At 40.1% G+C, this 17,742-nt stretch overlaps 1 protein-coding gene across 1 annotated transcript in view; it reads left to right on the top strand.

The window, feature by feature from the left end:
• The first annotated feature begins 3,515 nt into the window (after nt 1–3,515).
• Nucleotides 3,516–17,742, top strand: part of LOC105391208 (intermembrane lipid transfer protein Vps13) — a 58,770-nt gene continuing 44,543 nt past the window's right edge. The window contains exons 1-15 of the mRNA XM_048622842.1: nt 3,516–3,875; nt 7,776–7,862; nt 8,880–9,077; nt 10,315–10,538; nt 11,115–11,253; nt 11,625–11,823; nt 12,103–12,388; nt 12,784–12,898; nt 13,179–13,413; nt 13,877–14,010; nt 14,380–14,503; nt 14,790–14,942; nt 15,205–15,271; nt 15,508–15,618; nt 16,148–16,341. Coding sequence (XP_048478799.1) covers nt 3,776–3,875; nt 7,776–7,862; nt 8,880–9,077; nt 10,315–10,538; nt 11,115–11,253; nt 11,625–11,823; nt 12,103–12,388; nt 12,784–12,898; nt 13,179–13,413; nt 13,877–14,010; nt 14,380–14,503; nt 14,790–14,942; nt 15,205–15,271; nt 15,508–15,618; nt 16,148–16,341 — 2,366 coding nt within the window. The 5' untranslated portion in view covers nt 3,516–3,775. The remainder of the gene's footprint in view (nt 3,876–7,775; nt 7,863–8,879; nt 9,078–10,314; nt 10,539–11,114; nt 11,254–11,624; nt 11,824–12,102; nt 12,389–12,783; nt 12,899–13,178; nt 13,414–13,876; nt 14,011–14,379; nt 14,504–14,789; nt 14,943–15,204; nt 15,272–15,507; nt 15,619–16,147; nt 16,342–17,742) is intronic.

Here is a 17,742-nt window from a genome sequence, read left to right as displayed (position 1 = left end):
GTTTTTGAAACATTTCGTATTTAGAACTCTGCCCCTCCGCCAGTATATTATTATTAAGTATAAATGTATCTATTTTCAATAAAATTAAGTACACAAAGCCTAGTGTGAACAGTTTTACATAAATGTAAACCATTGTGATGTGTTGGGCTGTTATAGTAAAAAAGTTAATGAAATGTGAAAAGAAATATATGTAGATATATATTTTTGTTATGTTGTAGACGTTGTACGCGTATAGCCTAGCATTGAAAAATATTAGGGTTTGAAAATGTATACATACTCGATTAGAAATAATAATTCCGACTATTTACATGATATTATAGAATTCGATAGATTTTTCATGTCATCCATGCATTCCATTGCGCTTATAAAATGTAATCGATGTCTGTTTCGTATTTATCAAATCTGCTTACTCAATAGAGACATAATTATTGTCTTGTGGTTAATCCGAGATGGGAAATGATGTATAGATTGAGTCTAGATCAAGGAACGTAGGTAGGCGTGCTAGGTAGGTGCCATATCCATACACTCATCGTATGTATGTATGTTCTTTAGAATGTGAATTCAGATAACTAATCAAATGAAAAATAAGAACAGAACTACACTCGCGAGCAACCAAATCGACTCAAGCCTTGACGGCGCAAACATACATTAATACAAGTAAAATTATGAATAGAAATAATAAAAATGATATGTCATTTAAAAGCTTAAGATGTCAGCTTTAATTTGATATCATTATTATTGAAATCCATTCATCATTTTTGAAATAAATGATGTCTGAACGCAATTGTAGGAAAAACGGGAATTTAGGAAAAAAGGGTATGGGTATCGTATTATACAAATTAAACAAAAAATGTTAAGATAAAAATTTATTTATTTAAATCAATACTTTGTATTGCCCCCTCTTGCCCTAATTACAGCCTGCAGCCTGTTTCTCATAGACCTTATCAACTTTTTGACAGTTTCCTGAGGAATGCCGTCCCACTCCTCTAATAAAGCTGTCTTCAGCTCGTCCACGCTTGCAGGGACTGGATTCCTGGCCCGAACTCTTCTTTTGAGCTCGTCCCATAAGTGTTCGATGGGATTCAGGTCAGGACTGAGCGCAGGCCAGTCCATCGTGCGCAATTCCTTCTCTCTCAGAAACTGCCGACTGACTCGTGCCGTGTGGCAGCGGGCATTGTCGTGCATTAGCACGAAGTCTTCACCGACAAATTCTGCATAGGGCACAACATGACCGAGTAGAATGTCGGTGATGTACCGATCAGCTGTTAACCCGCCTCCTCGGCCGCCTCCAGGCACGAAAACAAGTGCGGTTTTTCCCTCTAGAGAAATACCAGCCCACATCATGCAGGAACCGCCGCCATATGCTACTGTTTCAGCGAAACAACATTGGGCAAATCGTTCCCCCGGACGCCGGTAGACCCGGCCTCTCCTGTCACTGCCATGCAGACACACTCTGCACTCATCAGTAAACAGGACCGACCGCCATTGCGCAATGCTCCAATCGAGATGCTCTCGAGCAAACTGAAGACGCGCTTGTCGGTGGCCTGCAGTCAATTTGGGGCCTGATGCAGGTCTTTTTGGTGTCAAGTTGGCTTCCTTCAAGCGTCTTCTCACTGTCCACTCGCTGACAGCCACTTGTCGTACACGTCTCAGTTCTTGCTGCACATCAACGCCCGTAAGGTGTCGATTGCGCAGCGAGGTTGAGACAATGAAGCGGTCGTCTCTCTCTGAAGTGCAGCGGTGGCGGCCCGTTCTTGGTCTTCGATTGAAGGCACCAGTCTCTTGGAACCGTCTGTATACTCGGGATACAGCAGACTGGCTCAAGTGGAGCTGGGCAGCGACTGCTCGCTGACTTAACCCTTGTTGCAGCAAGGCAACAACTTGAGCAGCTTCTTCTGGTGTGGTATCCATGGGTTTGCGAAAACAAGGAATACAATGCAACGAGATGTGTACCGGTCAACTTGCAACAAGCGACTGATAAGGTACACCGGATGTGGAAAGGTTTTATAGCGGGATCAGGTAGCGCAAGGCGTGGATTCCTAATGAGGTAATTAACACTGACGGGCAATTAAAATGCGTCATTAAATCTGCGCTTAGTTTTTTTTTATGGTATTGATCTTAATTGAAAGCCTAATTCTTCAGCTTTCGAATGACATATCACTTTTATATTTACCATTTATCGTTTTAGGAAAATCAATGTATATGTGCGCCGTGAAGGCTTGAGTCGATTTGGTTGCTCGCGAGTGTAGTCCATAATGTGACATTTCGACACAAGTGCGTTGTAAAACGACACAAGGAACTAAAGTACTGTGAAAACAATATTCGTTGTTCATGCTCGATAATAGTAAATTCAATGTTTACTTCCATTTTAAAGTATCATTTACTTATTGTATTTTTTAACTTTAACTATTGTTAAACTTTTTCTCGCTAAAGTTCTGTAATAAACAGTGCCGACTTCTAATCATTGTTTGATTTCGCAACCTGTAATATATGACCCTCCAGTTGGCAGGTGATAGATCGGTCACGATGACGGAGTTCGATGTCTTATGTAAAGGTCATAACTCATCACCCAACCCCAACTCCGCACCGCCTCGCCTCGCCTCGTACGTTTAGTATTCTTTATATGAACTTGTATGGGTATGCGCTCACTACATCAACTAAGCACCATCACCGCATCGACTCAGTCACGTGCCCACCACGGACGGACGGCGGGCGGACCACTCGGTGAAAATATACCGCTCGCTCGCTAGTTGAAAGCGTGCTGTCCGCGAGTGGTTCTCGTGAGGACGGTACATTGGCGATGCGCCGCTCCTAGTGCCAATTGTTAACAGAGTAAATGGAAATTCCTGGACTAACCGGTCTCCAGTCGTAGACCACGCGGCGTCCACCAGTGGCCAGCGCGGGTATCACTGGTTGACGATGCGAGGTCCACTCACTAGTTGACCGCGCGACGTTTATTAGTGATAACACGGTGTCCACCTGTCGTCAACGAATAGACGCCGTGCGGGGAGGGCGGCGGGTGGCTCTAATGAGCAATGACCTTAAAGGCCGCCATCTCTGGCTGACCATTTCACTCGAGTCTACTTTTTGTATGGACTGGGAAGTTATAGAAGATGTTTAAAGTCAAGTTAACAAAATCGTCTATCCATGGATCAACGCTAAACAAATGGGGTTTACTCATGGAAGTAATAAGTACATGGGTTTACTATACCCGCTTGCATCCACACCAAATAAGTAGAGCTTCGGTCCCTGGATCTTGCTTGCCTCGCTATGTAGAAGTTTTCCGTTGCCGTCACCAACTGTTGGTCTCTACTTCCACTGACGCTATAGGAGTGTGGAATTCTGAGAAAAAATCCCACTAGTCCACCTAAAAGCTTAAACTAAACCTAAATAAAAATATAGAAAGCGCTAACTCGGATATGAACAAAAGTGTAAATACACCGTTAAATAACAACCTTAATCGATCGATTATGCTAAGATTGACGTTTCTGAATGGTATATTGAAAACATCATTATCTGTCACTTTTAACTTCAAAATATTGTGCTCGCTTTTGCGATTCGCAAAATAGTTTTGCATTTTCATTCAACATACGGACGGTATGATATCATCCCGCCAATTAAAGACATTCTAAATCGGAAAACAGTGCGAATTAAACATTGTGTTTCAATAATTTGACTACGATGACTTTTTCTTGGACATAACATGACATAACCAAATAGTGTTCAGGAGTAGTGTTTACTTTTATTTGTGTGCAGAGACGGTGGTAATCTCACCATGGTGTTTGAGTCGATTATTGTGGATGTGCTGAACAGGTTCCTAGGGGACTATGTGGAGAACTTGGACAGATCCCAGCTGAAGGTGGGGATCTGGGGTGGTAAGTAATGATGTCATTCCTGCCTAGCCGTATTCCAGGACTTACAAAGTAGTTAGGAACTTTCTGTGGTTATAAACAGATTCATAAAATACAAAGTATGTGTAACAAAATCAAAGTAATAAATAGGAATGTTTCTGACCCAAATGTAGGGTTGGTTAATCCTAAGGTTAATTTTATTGTACATACATACTACTGTGGCTTCATTTGAAACCCCATACTTAACACTATAACCAACATATCGACTGTAGCAATTAACAATGTCGTAAGTGAAAAACCGCTACTTTTCAGTAGAGCCGTTTTAAGTTTTAAATATGACTAAAATAGTTCTAAAATTTACATTACTCTATCTATCTTAACCAAATTCGGCATGGTGACTTAGATTTAAATGTGCTACAAGGTAGTAAGATAAAAAGTTAGTATTTTTGATAGGAAAGGTGAAAAAAGGCACATGTGACATTATTAACCGTCAAATCCCAGATTAACTTTGTCGGAAGAGTTAGATCCAACAATGTTAACTGGACTTGGTATTATAAATTTTGTTGGTAGTGGGAGATTCAACAATGTTCACTGAACTTGGTACTAAAAATTTTGTCGGAAGTGGGAAATCCTGCTATTTTAAGTGGACTTTATATTCTTTACGATGTCGGATTTATGCTTTCCTGAATAAATTTTTCCATGAAAATTGTAGTTTTCCATTATTTTGTTTCTATTTTCTAAGATAAATTTTAGTTATCAATTATAATAATGCAACAATAATCTGCTTATAGTTCTAGACACAAAACTGAATGTCGCAGTTTCTTAAGGCATGCTAAGAACGGGAAATTCGGGAAACTTCGTCACATATTCTCCTCGGCAATCCTCAGAGCAGTGAGTCCTGCCAGTGAGAACGTATGTTGCAGAGACCTGGAAACTGACGGTAGGACTGGTCCACCGATTTCAAATCGCTCAGCGTGCTATGGAGACAGCTATGCTTGAGGTTTCTTTGATAGATCGTATCAGAAATTAGGTTATCCGTCAGAGGACTACGGTTACCGACATAGCTGTCAAAATATGCAAGCTGAAGTGGCAGTGGGCTGGTCATATCTGCCGAAGAATCGATAACAGTTGGGGTAGACGAGTTCTCGAGTGGAGACCACGAACAGACAGACGCAGGGTGGGATACCCTCCTGCCCGCTGGACCGTAGGCGGGTAGCCGGTTGGAGGAGGAAGTCCGAGAACCGAGTGTTGTGGCGCTCATTGGGATAGGCTGCAACTGAGATTTACCAACTTCTCAATGAGTGCTGGTGTTGCGGTACAGTGCCAGGTAACTGGAACGGAGCGGTCATAGTTCCTTTGCATAAAGGCAAAGGCTCTCTCCAGGTCCGCAACATTCACCGTGGCATCAGCCTCTTAAGTATCGTTGATTCTGTATGCAAAAATATTGATTGAAAGGGTATATAGGGAGACAGAGAATAAAAAATCTTGTATGTGTTGGCATGGTATTTGAAGAAAGGGAATGGGATTTGTGGATTACGATCTTATCACTACGTATAATGTCACAGATAGGTCCTGGCTTAACAGAGTTCTGTGCCTTCTTAGATTTAGGAAATGCTTTTATAGTAAGGAGGAATGATTTGTGGGACACAATGTCCGTTTATGGAGTGGACAGCCAATTGACGCGACCACTGGGATCCCTTTAGGGACTTTGGCTTGCTTTAGGATAAATAGAGCCTACACTGACTGGTTTAGCATCCACAGGGGTGTTAAGCCCTGCTTATTGCTTAATGTGTGCTTCGCCTTGGGTGTTTCATTTATTTGAAGAAAGTTATGTTAGGGATATAAAAGATGATAAAGAGGATTGCGAATCGAAAAGTTACTTCTTAAGTGCATGCTGTACGCTGACAATTAAGTCTTACTATCATCGTCGGTAGAACAGCTGCAAAAATAAGTAACTTTCCGGTATGATGTTTAAAAATGAAGGGAATGAAAGGCGAAAGTAATTATGTTTGAAAGAGATGAAACGGTGACTGAGTGTAAGATCACGATAGAATGAGTTTGTATTGTTTGGGTATCCTGTTAACGAGAGATGTAAGGGGGTTATTGAAAGTGAAAGTGGGAAATCAGATAAATTTATTGGAGCCTGGAACTCTGTAATGAGGAGTCAGAAAGTGTCTCAAAAATCTCGTTTGGATGTTCATGAGAGTGTTGTTCCCTACGCTGATGTCATTTATTATTGTTATCACTAAAGATCTAGCATACTCGTATCCTTGCAGCTGTACAGTAAGAGGCCGAGAAACCTGCAAGTTACAGTGCACGTGACTGCACTAGTTCATCTTCAAATCCAATAGGAATTTTACTGACGGTTGTTATCCAAAACACAACAAATAAATAATAAAATATCGGTACCTATAAACATACAGAATGTAAAAGCAATGCTCCTGAAATCATGAACCACGTGCTCCTTCAGTCCAACTAAAAAAGTCTAAGGGACATACCTACGCAAATTATCTTTTTTTTCAGTTTACCATACAGAATTACCTACTCTGGAATATTACGAGTATGTATGGGATTTCTAAAGATGTGAGTGTTAAATTAAAGTAAACTATTTTTGCAGATACCAGAGCTTTTAACTGTATTCGAAAAATCTGCCCTTAATAAATTTTCAGTAAGAGGCCTTCCTTACTAGGCCATGGTCACATCAGCAACTACGTATCCAAGCAGTAGGTATATTGAAATGTATGGTATTAGCGACGATGCCACACCGTCGCCAAGTGAGTTAGGTAGCATAAATTTCAATACTTACAGCTTGGACATGTTGCTGGTAACGCGGTCAATGAGGTTCTAGTGAGGCTGGGCTCTAACTTTTATAGAGAGCCGGTCGAGATTTTACAACGTTAACAGAAAATAATGGTACATTGTACCACATCCAACTCAATAGTTTTACATTATGTACAAATAACAAGGTCGGTTCTTCCATATCCGACAATCACAAGGGAAAGAAGAACAAATAATAAAGTCGGTAATACCATATACAACAGTAGTACTTGAAACGCAAGCAAGTAACAATGTGGGATGTGGTACATCCGACTCAAAATTAAAATAATGCGCAGTTAATACTGTTGGATGTGCCGTTTGCTACAATGTTACCTGTTCAGTACTGTTTATACAACTTCCATACAAAAATTTAATAAAATATTAATTGTTAAAAAAAAATACATTGTATTAAGCAAGCATGTTAATGTGAGATGCTATAAAAATATATATTTGTTTAATTGTATCCGTTTTAATGGAACATGTTTGTACACAAATCTTCAAATTCTGTCATACATTGTCTTGAGATCTTTACCCGTTCCTTGATACACTAAGTCTACCATTATTTAGAGCAAGACATTATAGTTTCATTATTTTTATAAATTAATTGATCTTAAAGACCACATAATAAAATTGTATAACGCAACTTGGGCTCCTCCCGCTAACATGGCGGGAAGTGGTAGATATGACCGGCCGCCCCGCTCGCCCGCCCCGGGAACAGTGTCGCAACATACTTACCGACAGTGTTAAGCGGTCGCCATGAACAGATCCGACTTTTTTCCACAAGAAAAATCGGGAAATATTCATAATTAAGAGCTGAAACTTTCCTAACACCTTCCTTATTGATATTATGACCTTCTAGTGCAATAAACTGAAAAATGGTCAAAAGTCAGTTACGACATTGTTAATTGCTACAGTCGATATTATTAAGTTACAATTTAGGCTTAAAAGTGGCACAGTAAAAGCTCTGTAATTCAAACCTGAAGGTAGAAGCCAAAAATTGAAAGATTCAATAGATAGGTACAGTTAACTTATCGCATTTCAACTTAATCTTTATTAGATGTATAACTGTTTAATAAATTGGTTTACTTAATTGGCGATTTTTTTCAGGTGATGTGGTGCTGGAGAACCTGATACTAAAACAAAATGCACTCGAGGAGCTCAACATTCCCGTCCAGACTGTCTATGGGCACTTAGGTATGAACTACTGAAAATTTGTATTACTTAAAATATGTTAAAAAATGTTATTTACTATCAAAATAAAGTAATTTGATTGGTATTGAACAACATCCAGGCTTGGTGCTCCAATTTGGGAGCTAGGCTGGCTGCGCTGAATTTAGGGGATATGTACAAAGGTCCCACTCACACTCTAGAAACCTTGGAATAGACTTAGATAGAATAGATTGATATTGTATATGAAACAAATAATTAATTACGAAAATTATGCAACACTTAAAATCTCAAATATTTAACTATAATACAATTAGCACAGAAATGTGTTTGCAAGTGATCAGTAAATAACACTGGGGATATGTTGTAAAATATATGTTTGCAACAATGAAATCTACTGCATTAGCAGTTGGCCAAGTATACTCTTAATACCTATACATCCATCATTTGAATAAAATTCTGTAACAACTTAAATTTTAACTTAAAAGTATTGTTATTCTACTTTGGCATAAAAAAGATTTTTAAAAAGCTATCACAGAGTGACCTAATTTCGCAAGGTTATCAGACCACTTAGCATGCAGACTACAAACAGTTGCCTATAATTATTATAGTGGTTGTAAACTCTGCCTCTGGTGATGACATCATCATGTTTTTTTTTATTATCAGCTATTTCAAGTGGTTTGGAAATGTGGGAGTGACATCACAGTGTGAAGGTTAAAAAGTTGACCTCTCAGTAATGTAATTTCTCTAGATATAGGTGTGTAGCTCCATTTTTATGAGTCTGATTGGATTGGGTGTAATTTGATTCGATTTCACACCAATTTACTGATGAAATTGAGTTATTTTCTTGATGAGAATGATTTTAGGCTTGAGACCAAAGTGGTATACTAAAAGTGGCTACCCTCTGGCAAAATAATACATGGCACAAAAAAAACTGCATCCATTATTTTTAGCATATCTCCTCAGTTAATTAACTTTCCAAAGACCTGGAACTACAACAAAACATAAATACTTCTTTAATATGATATAAAATATACCCCACAGGAAAGCTAGTGCTCAAGATACCATGGAAGAACCTGTACGGCGCGTCCGTCGAGGCGACAGTCGAGCGTCTGTTCCTGATAGTGAACCCAGTGGCTGAAGTCAAGTATGACCAGGAGAAGGAAGAGAAGATGGAGTTAGCGGCCAAACAGGCCGAGCTGAGACGCATAGAGGCCGCCAAGAAGGCGGAAGCGGAAATGGGTTTGTGTTTTGTTTTTGGTCTACATTTGTGTCAGCACAGCGACTTTTATTCATATTGGGTGTGTGGAGAGATGTGTGGATTTAGTTCAGAAAATAAAGTACCTAGGTACCTATAATTATGGGTTGATATTGAGCAAATGCATGGCGAATGCTATTAAAAACATGTAGGGAAATATATTTTTTTACAGCTGAAATTAAAATAATTGTTCTTGTAAATTTGAAATTTTCATTTCTTTATTTTGTACATAATAGGTTACGTCTTCAGTTAAGAAACTCGAGAAACAAATTATAAAACGATTATCAGATCATTAACTTTAAGCAAGTCACTAATTAGATAGGTTGCTGCACTATAAGCCTTAACATTATCCAATCCAATCCGGTTATAACACCGTATCTATTACAAAGACCACTTCGAATATATCTACCTACCTAACTAAACAAACAATCGATGCATTTATGTACAGTAAGCTCCATTAGTAGCTGTACACTTTTGTCAATATAGCTAATAAACAAAACGTTAATGTTTGAATAAATGAATGAATAGATAGTTTGTGAGTTTGACAAGGTACAAAAGTGTATAGCTACTTATGCAGCTGACTGTACAATACATGTATATAGTTTCCCAGATTTCTCAAATATATTTATCTGAAATTAAAGAATATGTTAATCTAGAATAGAAAGACCCTTGTTTTGTTTTTATTTTAATAATAGTTTTGTTAAAGTTATAAGTTTGTAACTTACAACAGTAATAACGCTTATCAGATTGGTAGCCGTAAATAATGGATAACACAATTACCTACACAGGTGTTATCATGAGAGTTCTAATGAAAAATGTCAATGGCTCTTTGTTATTGTTGTAGTGCATATCTACTCTTTACCGAAAGGTGTTAATAATAGGTTCATACAACTAAAATTGATAAAACATTACTAACTTTTTTATAGAGGGTGTTTATTACGGACCTAGAATAATAAACGTACATAAAGAAACAGAAATCGATTTAAGGCTTAAAGTAACTATGTGCAACTTGGTATAAGTATGACTAACTGAGTCACCCCCGTTAGGCTTCTGTTGGGCTGGGTATACACGATTACCAAGACGACCGACGTTGGCATTCACCAAAGCGTTCCCACATGCACAACATTTTTCGTTGGCGCGATATTGTAACGCCACTTTTGCATCGTATCTCTCATACAGAACTAAAAAACCAACCATTCAAACTCGACTTCCAATTTCCAGACGAAAACAAGCTCGACGAGACATTCGTCGAGAAACTAGTGACTCAAATCATCAAGAACGTCCAGCTCAACATCAAAGACATCCACATCAGATATGAAGACAGCATCACCAACCCCAAGGCACCCTTTTCCTTCGGGATCACGCTACACAACCTGTCGGTTCACACAACCGATGAGAACTGGACTAAGACTGTTATTCAGGAGGCGGTTACAAAGATTTTTAAGGTATGTCTGTATGAGGAGATTAGCTTTGTGTGTTGTTGGTATTTATGTAGCTGTCGAGTGAATGGTTGAAATTTGTGATCAATGGTCTTTCATCCTTTTGCGTTAGGAGATTAATGTGACAGAAAGTCCGCAATAATGTGAATCCGAAGTTGGCTGATATAAATGCCACCGTGGTCTAAATTCGACCAGGCCCTGTAGCACGAGACGCTATTAAGACGTGACAAAAGATCTCCGACGCGCTTGCTCTCGAGGCTGGGCGATGTGAGTGAGCGCGATACAAAACTCTTGTCGCGTCTTAAATGCGCGCCGTACCAGACCATTATTTATAGTGTGACCATTAGTGTTGTGCACTCCCTGAGGTATGCGAGCGGCGAGACGGACGGGAGAATCGGCTACTGCGCTCTGCAATGTCTCTATCTCTGTCTCTGAAAGGCTCCGCACCTCGCCGCTCATGCCTCAGCGAGTGCACATCACTAATGGTCACACTATAATAGCTATGTTTTCTAAAAGGGGAGTCTATTACTATTTTATGCCATATTCTAAATGTTTACTAATGTACCTACTGTAATTTTTCAGATCCTCAGTTTAGAAGGTCTGGCCATATACTGGAACCCGGCGACGGAGCAGTATTCCAAGAATGACATGACACACATCAAGACTAGACTCAAAAATGAGATAGCAACCAAGTCGGAAATACCGACGTCATATAGTTATGGTAATAACACTGCTTAATTATTCTTGGTCAAATAAACTAGACGATATAAGTTCATAATATTTTAAGTCAGGTGCTTTTTCTTCCAACTTTTAAATAACTTATGTAGTAAAAATAAGTAAGATACTGGTCAAATGCGTTCTGATCATTTCGTAGATACAACCCTATAGTACAAACAAGAAAGATTTATGTAAAAAAGCACCACTTTCATCATCGTCATCATTATGAGCCTATAGCAGTCCACTGCTGGAAGTAGGCCTGTCAAAGCAAGCTACCGGATGCGATCTATAGCTTACCTCACCTGGAAAATAATAAAAATAATATAATAATAATAATAAAACCAGGAAAATAAAACCCGCTCCAATCCCCCACAGTGCTCGGCCCAATCAACGCGACAGCCAAACTAAAGCTCAACCCTAAACCCGAGAACGACACACCCAAGTTCAGCATCCCGAAGGTGATCCTGAGCCTGCACATGGAGCGGCTGCTAGTGAACCTGTCCAGGGACCAGTACCAGGACATCATGCTGTTGGCGGATTCGATGGATCGGATGACTAAGGCTGCACCGTTTAGGTTGGTGGAGTTTGGTTTATGAGTTGACTGGGCTTTGTCCGTTACTTTGCTCCGCCTTAATAAGTTTTCCCGTGGGAATTCTGGGATAAAAAGTTGCCTATGTGTCAGATCAGTGTTCAGGGTGCCAAATTCCTACATACAAATTTTATGAAAATCCGTTAATACCCACCAATTTTGGCGTTTATAATAGTAGGTTTGTACCTATATGTGCAGTAAAAATAAATACTCGTGTAAGTACTTATTGTGATATTTTTCATAACTGTATAAATTTTTCCCCAGAAAATACCGCCCAGACCTGCGAACCTACCGCGGCCACTACAAAGAGTGGTGGAAATACGCCTACACTTGTGTCCTAGAGGAGGAGGTCAAACGCCGCCGTCGCAACTGGGACTGGGCCCACATCCTCGGCCATAGACAACTGTTGAGGGACTACGCTCAGTCGTACCAAGTCAAGCTGAACTGTAAGGGGAAAGTGCCGCCTGAACATGTGAAGGTTCTAGAAGTGGGGGAGAAGAAACTGGATCTGTTTAATCTGGTCGTGATTAGACAGAAGATTGAGATGGAGGTGGGTTCTTTAGTTGTGGTTATAACGAAATTTGTGTCATATTGATAGATCCCGATCCGTAATTGAGAAGCTTGGGTACATTACAGCCACTATATATACCTATTGTACCTTTAAATGTGCACGTGCAGGTCAATCTTCTTCAACTTGTTTTTCTTCACCGTAAAAGCTGGCATATTTTGTCCATAAGTTCCAACAGTTACGAGTACTATGGGGATGTTGGTTATGTGTTACAACTACGGCCCTACTTCGACCTATGCTGCACTGCCACCTATCAGAAGCCTTCAGCAGCTCATCAAAATAAAATAAAATCTCTTCGCTTTCTCTACATAACGTAACTTCCATGCTCTGCCACCAGATGTCGCTACTATACAACTAATTACTCATATTCCCACCAGGTGGAGCGTCTGGGCAAGCTAGAGGCGAAGGCGCGCAAGTCGCAGGGCTGGTTCAGCGGCTGGTGGGGCGGCGCTGACGCCAAGGATGATGAGCTGGCTGAAGGAACTGACATCTGTGAGTTGTTTCATGTTTTGGTAACCCTGGAGTTACGTGCATGCTCAGAAGTATGACGTCACGTTGAAAAACGTCAAACGTGGAATATAATTATTGCCTAGAGCATCTTAAAGATAGGCACAATGTCTCGTAGATCGTTTTTAATGCCGTTATTTATGGTATTTGTAATTAAAGTATCCCTGGTTTTATATGAGCCGTTCAAATATTCTTGATACCAAGTCTACCACGAAACATTTCTTATTCTTGTTTCCCAAATTAACCAAGCGACCTTTAATTCCAGTGAAACAGTTCGAGAAAGCCATGACGCAAGACGAAAAGGACAAGCTATTCCGTGCCATAGACTATCAAGAGAATTGCGCCCCTCTGCATTTGCCAGTCGAGTATGTGGCTATGGAAAGCCACTTTTCTTTGGACAGACTTCAGCTGACTGTGACAAATAAGGGAGTGGTTTTAAGTGCGTCTGTTGATGATGTTGGAGTTGGATTGATGCAGCGGCCGAGCGCTAATGCTTTGAGGTGAATATGGTCTTTATGTTACTGTTTTGGAGTAGATAACGAAACGTGTGTGATATTGTCGGCTGAAACTGAAATTTTGATTTGAAAGCGATAAAATGGGATTAAATTTTAAATCATTGCTAGATGTTTTTAATCCCGGCAAGTTTACATTATTTCTATCATATCTATCGAATAGCCGGTTACACAAATCTTTAGAAGAAGGCATCTTTCTATACTGCCTTCTATTATACATTTGTCATTGCCTGCTTTTTATACTTCTCTACAGTCACTTATGCTCCTCTACAGTCTATATTTATAATCTTGGGGGCTTAGCAATACTCTGTTGTCATCCGTACACATACTACCACTATCATGACCCTATCTCAGCCTGACAGCCTGTCCAGCAGCTCTAAGGGCGTCCCACGCTCCACTACCCATCCCAAGACCTCATTACACACTCATAACCTTCCTACCACACCTACAGGGTGGACGTGACGATGCAGAAGTTCTCGGTCCGCGGCGTGTCGCAGAATGGCGTCGAGCCGCAGCTGGTCAAGTCCGAAGACGTGTCGGAACACGCCAACCTGCTGAATGTGATGTTTGAGACTAATCCGCTGGGTAAGAGTTTATATTTAAGAGTATAGTTGAACAGACGATATTATTCGTCTGTGTCAAAATATTATTATTATGCTAAACTTCAACTACGATAAATCACGTTTTCAAAAGTATACACAGATACACATAGCCCGTCAACATGAATAAATAATGCTGAAAATCAAATAAGATTAAATCACGTTTTCAAAAGTATACAATACACAGATAAAGATAGCCCGTAATATTCCACGGCAGAACACGGGATTTCTTACAAGTACGAAATACGACTATATCATCGAGTTCACCATCCAACATCTTCCTCAGCCAATCCAACGCACTATGTTTGCCTGTTCAAATAGCCACAGAAATACCATCTCTAACACCTTGTTACAGATGCCAAATGCGACCAGCGAGTGCGCGTGGTGGCGCTGCCTCTGCAGATCACGTACGACGCTCAGACCGTCATAGAGATCGTCAACGTTTTCAAACCAGCCGAGGAGTCTAATGCTTTGACCACGTATGTTGTTATGAGAAGTTTATTGTTGTAATTAGTTTTAAGTTTCTTTATTAGATGTGCTGATATTTTGAATTGGGATTGTGACCAATAGTCTAAAGTAAAATTTCCCTATCTAAAAATGCCAATGATTTCCTAAATAATTACTTAGATTATTTTACAAATAAATATATTTTACTCAAGCTTTACCAACCCCTTTACTTACCTAATAACTTTAGTAAAAGATTTTGTGTATTTTTTTTACAAAAGGTACCACACTCAGCATAATGACACGCATTCCCTTTTCCAGTCTACAAGCGGCGGCTGAGAACAAGTTGTCTGATCTGAAGGAGAAGTCGACCCTGGGCATGCAGTACGCAGTGCACAAACACACGTTCATAGACATCGATATCAACATAGCCGCTTCTTATATTGTGGTGCCGCAAACTGGCGTTTATACTGGGTAAGCATGGAAATGTAATAAATTACGATTGCGTCGTAAGGGTGCCTATTCAGCAAATATGTTCTATGTTGAGTGGCTATGGATGCCTCTGAACTCCACGAATTATTTTAATTGATCCATATAGCATACCACTGGTGTAAACTCTTAAGAGCTGGTCTGTGTTCAGTAGTAGATAATAATTGTTAGATGGTGAGTAAATTGTTTTCTGTACAACTTATGTTTAGTGTTGATTGAATTTATAATCTGTAATATTTTCCACCAGGTCTGAGCCATGCATCGTGGTGAAACTTGGAGCGGTGGATGTGCGCTCCGCTCCACGCTCGCAACAGGTAACACTTTATAACATTTATTAAGCTTCGCAGCTTAAATCGAATCCAAGCCTAGCCCACACGTTAAAAAAGTGTATAGTAAGCCTAAATAAATTGTTTTGGCATTTTGGGAATTAAAAAAGTGTCTAGCTAGTAGCAACACTATCCTCCAAGCTTGATGGCAGGCCTGACCGTAAGGTTTCCTTAACCCTTCTTCCGTGCTACTCCGTTATATTAACCTACATGTATACTCGCAGGTGCTGAGCGTACGTCAGCTAGTGGCGGAGGGTCTGGCAGATGCGGACATCCTGGACCAGATCACCGAGCACATCTATGATAAGGTCGCGCTCACGCTCACTGAGATGCAGGTACGTAAGCTATTTATTTATTTCACATCCACATTTATCCACAGCACAAGATCAAATAATAGATTAATCTTCACAACCCATCACGTCCCCATTGCTGGGCTGGGTCTTGTTCATTGAAAGAAGAGTTTTATGCCTGGTACACCACGCTGGCCTAGTGCGGGATAGAACGATTCGGTAAAATAGGATTGAATACATTTTATATTGGTAAAACATCATGCTGGTTACATACGGTTACGTATGGTACTATTTGGGGATTATTTTTTTATTCGTTGACTATGAAAATTCCTGCTATTATTCCTTACCGCTAACACATACAGAGATTGAGGTAGTGTGAGAAGTGAGGAGATGGTGGCTGGTTGATAACGGTTACTTATGGTATTGCGTCGGGCAACGGTGTATTGATTGACTGTGAACATTCTTTGAAAGTGCCACTCTGTTGTCTGCTGTATATAACACCTATAGACGCCTATTATATTTATAGAATATTTTCCTTAGAAGTAATTATACTAATGTACCCCTATCCTTACAGATAGTAGTAGCGATGCGAGGCGAGGACTGGCTGAACGCCATAACGTCCGTCGAAGCCTCCCCCTTGCACCTGCTGCAGCCGACCAACCTCATGATCCAGGTGCACAAGTGCCTCATCACGGACGACCCGAGGCTGCCCAAGGTCAAGGTCACGGGGGAATTGGAGAAGATCGCTATAGGGGTCAGTGAGGATAGGTGAGTTTGGGTTAATTATACATCGATTGTGATGTTATGGTGTAGGTGACAAATAGGTAGACTAGGGTTTTTCACCGTGTTGAAAAGATAGGCCAGACAAGTTAGCGTCAGTTACTGACTGCCCAGGGTGCCAATGCCCAGGAACCCGGAAGTATATAAGAAACAAATGATACGTCACTACATAGAGGCTCCTATCGTGCACCCCATAATTTGTGTGATAATGCTTTTTTGTATTTGTGTTATATGCTCTTTGCAAATTGCTCTAGACACTCTAGAGCCTGGCATATACGTGGGTGGTCTGAAAAGTTTCCGACCTAACATAGATACAAGATTTTTTTTCTTAAAATTTATTTTTATTCTTCTACATAGCCTGTAAAACAGTAATTAGGCGGCGCCAAAACATGGATTTAGTGCGCCTAAACTGCGCCAACAGAGCATTGGAAATGTTCATTCGAACACGTCGTTGGTCTGAAGTTAGCAAACGCGGCAGCCAATGCGCGGACAGCCTTCTCATGCCTAAATCTTGATTTAATATGTGATAAACACGTTTTCTGGACATTTTCATTGCCTCTGCTATCTCTCTCACTTTAATTCGGCGGTCGTCTAACACCATTTGGAGAACTTTAGCGATGTTATCGTCAGTAGTTGCAGTTTTTGGACGTCGCGAACGTTCATCATCTCCGAAGCTCTTACGGCCACGTTTAAATTCGGCTGCCCAAAATTTTACAGTGCTAAATGACGGTGAAGAGTCCCCGTACACAGAATCTAACTCATCTTTGATTTGCGTAGGGGTATTCCCTTTCAAAAACAAATATTTTAAGACATCTCGATGGTTCTACCTTTTCTGGCATAAGATTTATTTGCCTAATCTCGTATTGCATAGTAACGTTTGGTCAAAGTCTCGTTACGCCGAAAATCGTATGGCATAAATCTCGTTTAGTAAAAAGTTATTTCGCATAACATTGTTTAGGCTAATAATAGTATGGCCAAATCTTGAATAGCCTAATAATGCTATGGCATAGGTTTATACAAAGTAATAATATTCGTTTGGCTTTAACTTTGACGGAGCGTCTCCCTACATAGCGCAAACTGGTGCCTTGTATTGTTTCCGCTGTTTGGAAAACGCTCCGCTCCGCTTCGCTGCGCTCCGCTTTGGTTTTTATGAACATGTGCACCTAACACGCTCCTCCTCGCTTTGCTCGTCGTCGCACCTATTTTTAGGTTTCGATCTCTTGGGGTTTGTAATAATTATATTGGTCGTTAACTTTCGATTTTTTGATCATACAATATCGGGATTTTCGGGATGTAGGAGAAAAATACCACAATTTGTACATTTACTACATACTTAATATATTATTTATTAAGATAACATTACGAGAAACAAGATTATACATAGGTATA

Source organism: Plutella xylostella, chromosome 9 (genome assembly GCF_932276165.1).
Source record: "Plutella xylostella chromosome 9, ilPluXylo3.1, whole genome shotgun sequence".
NCBI lineage: Eukaryota > Metazoa > Arthropoda > Insecta > Lepidoptera > Plutellidae > Plutella > Plutella xylostella.
The sequence above is the reverse complement of the archived record's forward strand: the minus strand, read 5'-3'. Positions and strand labels throughout refer to the sequence as shown.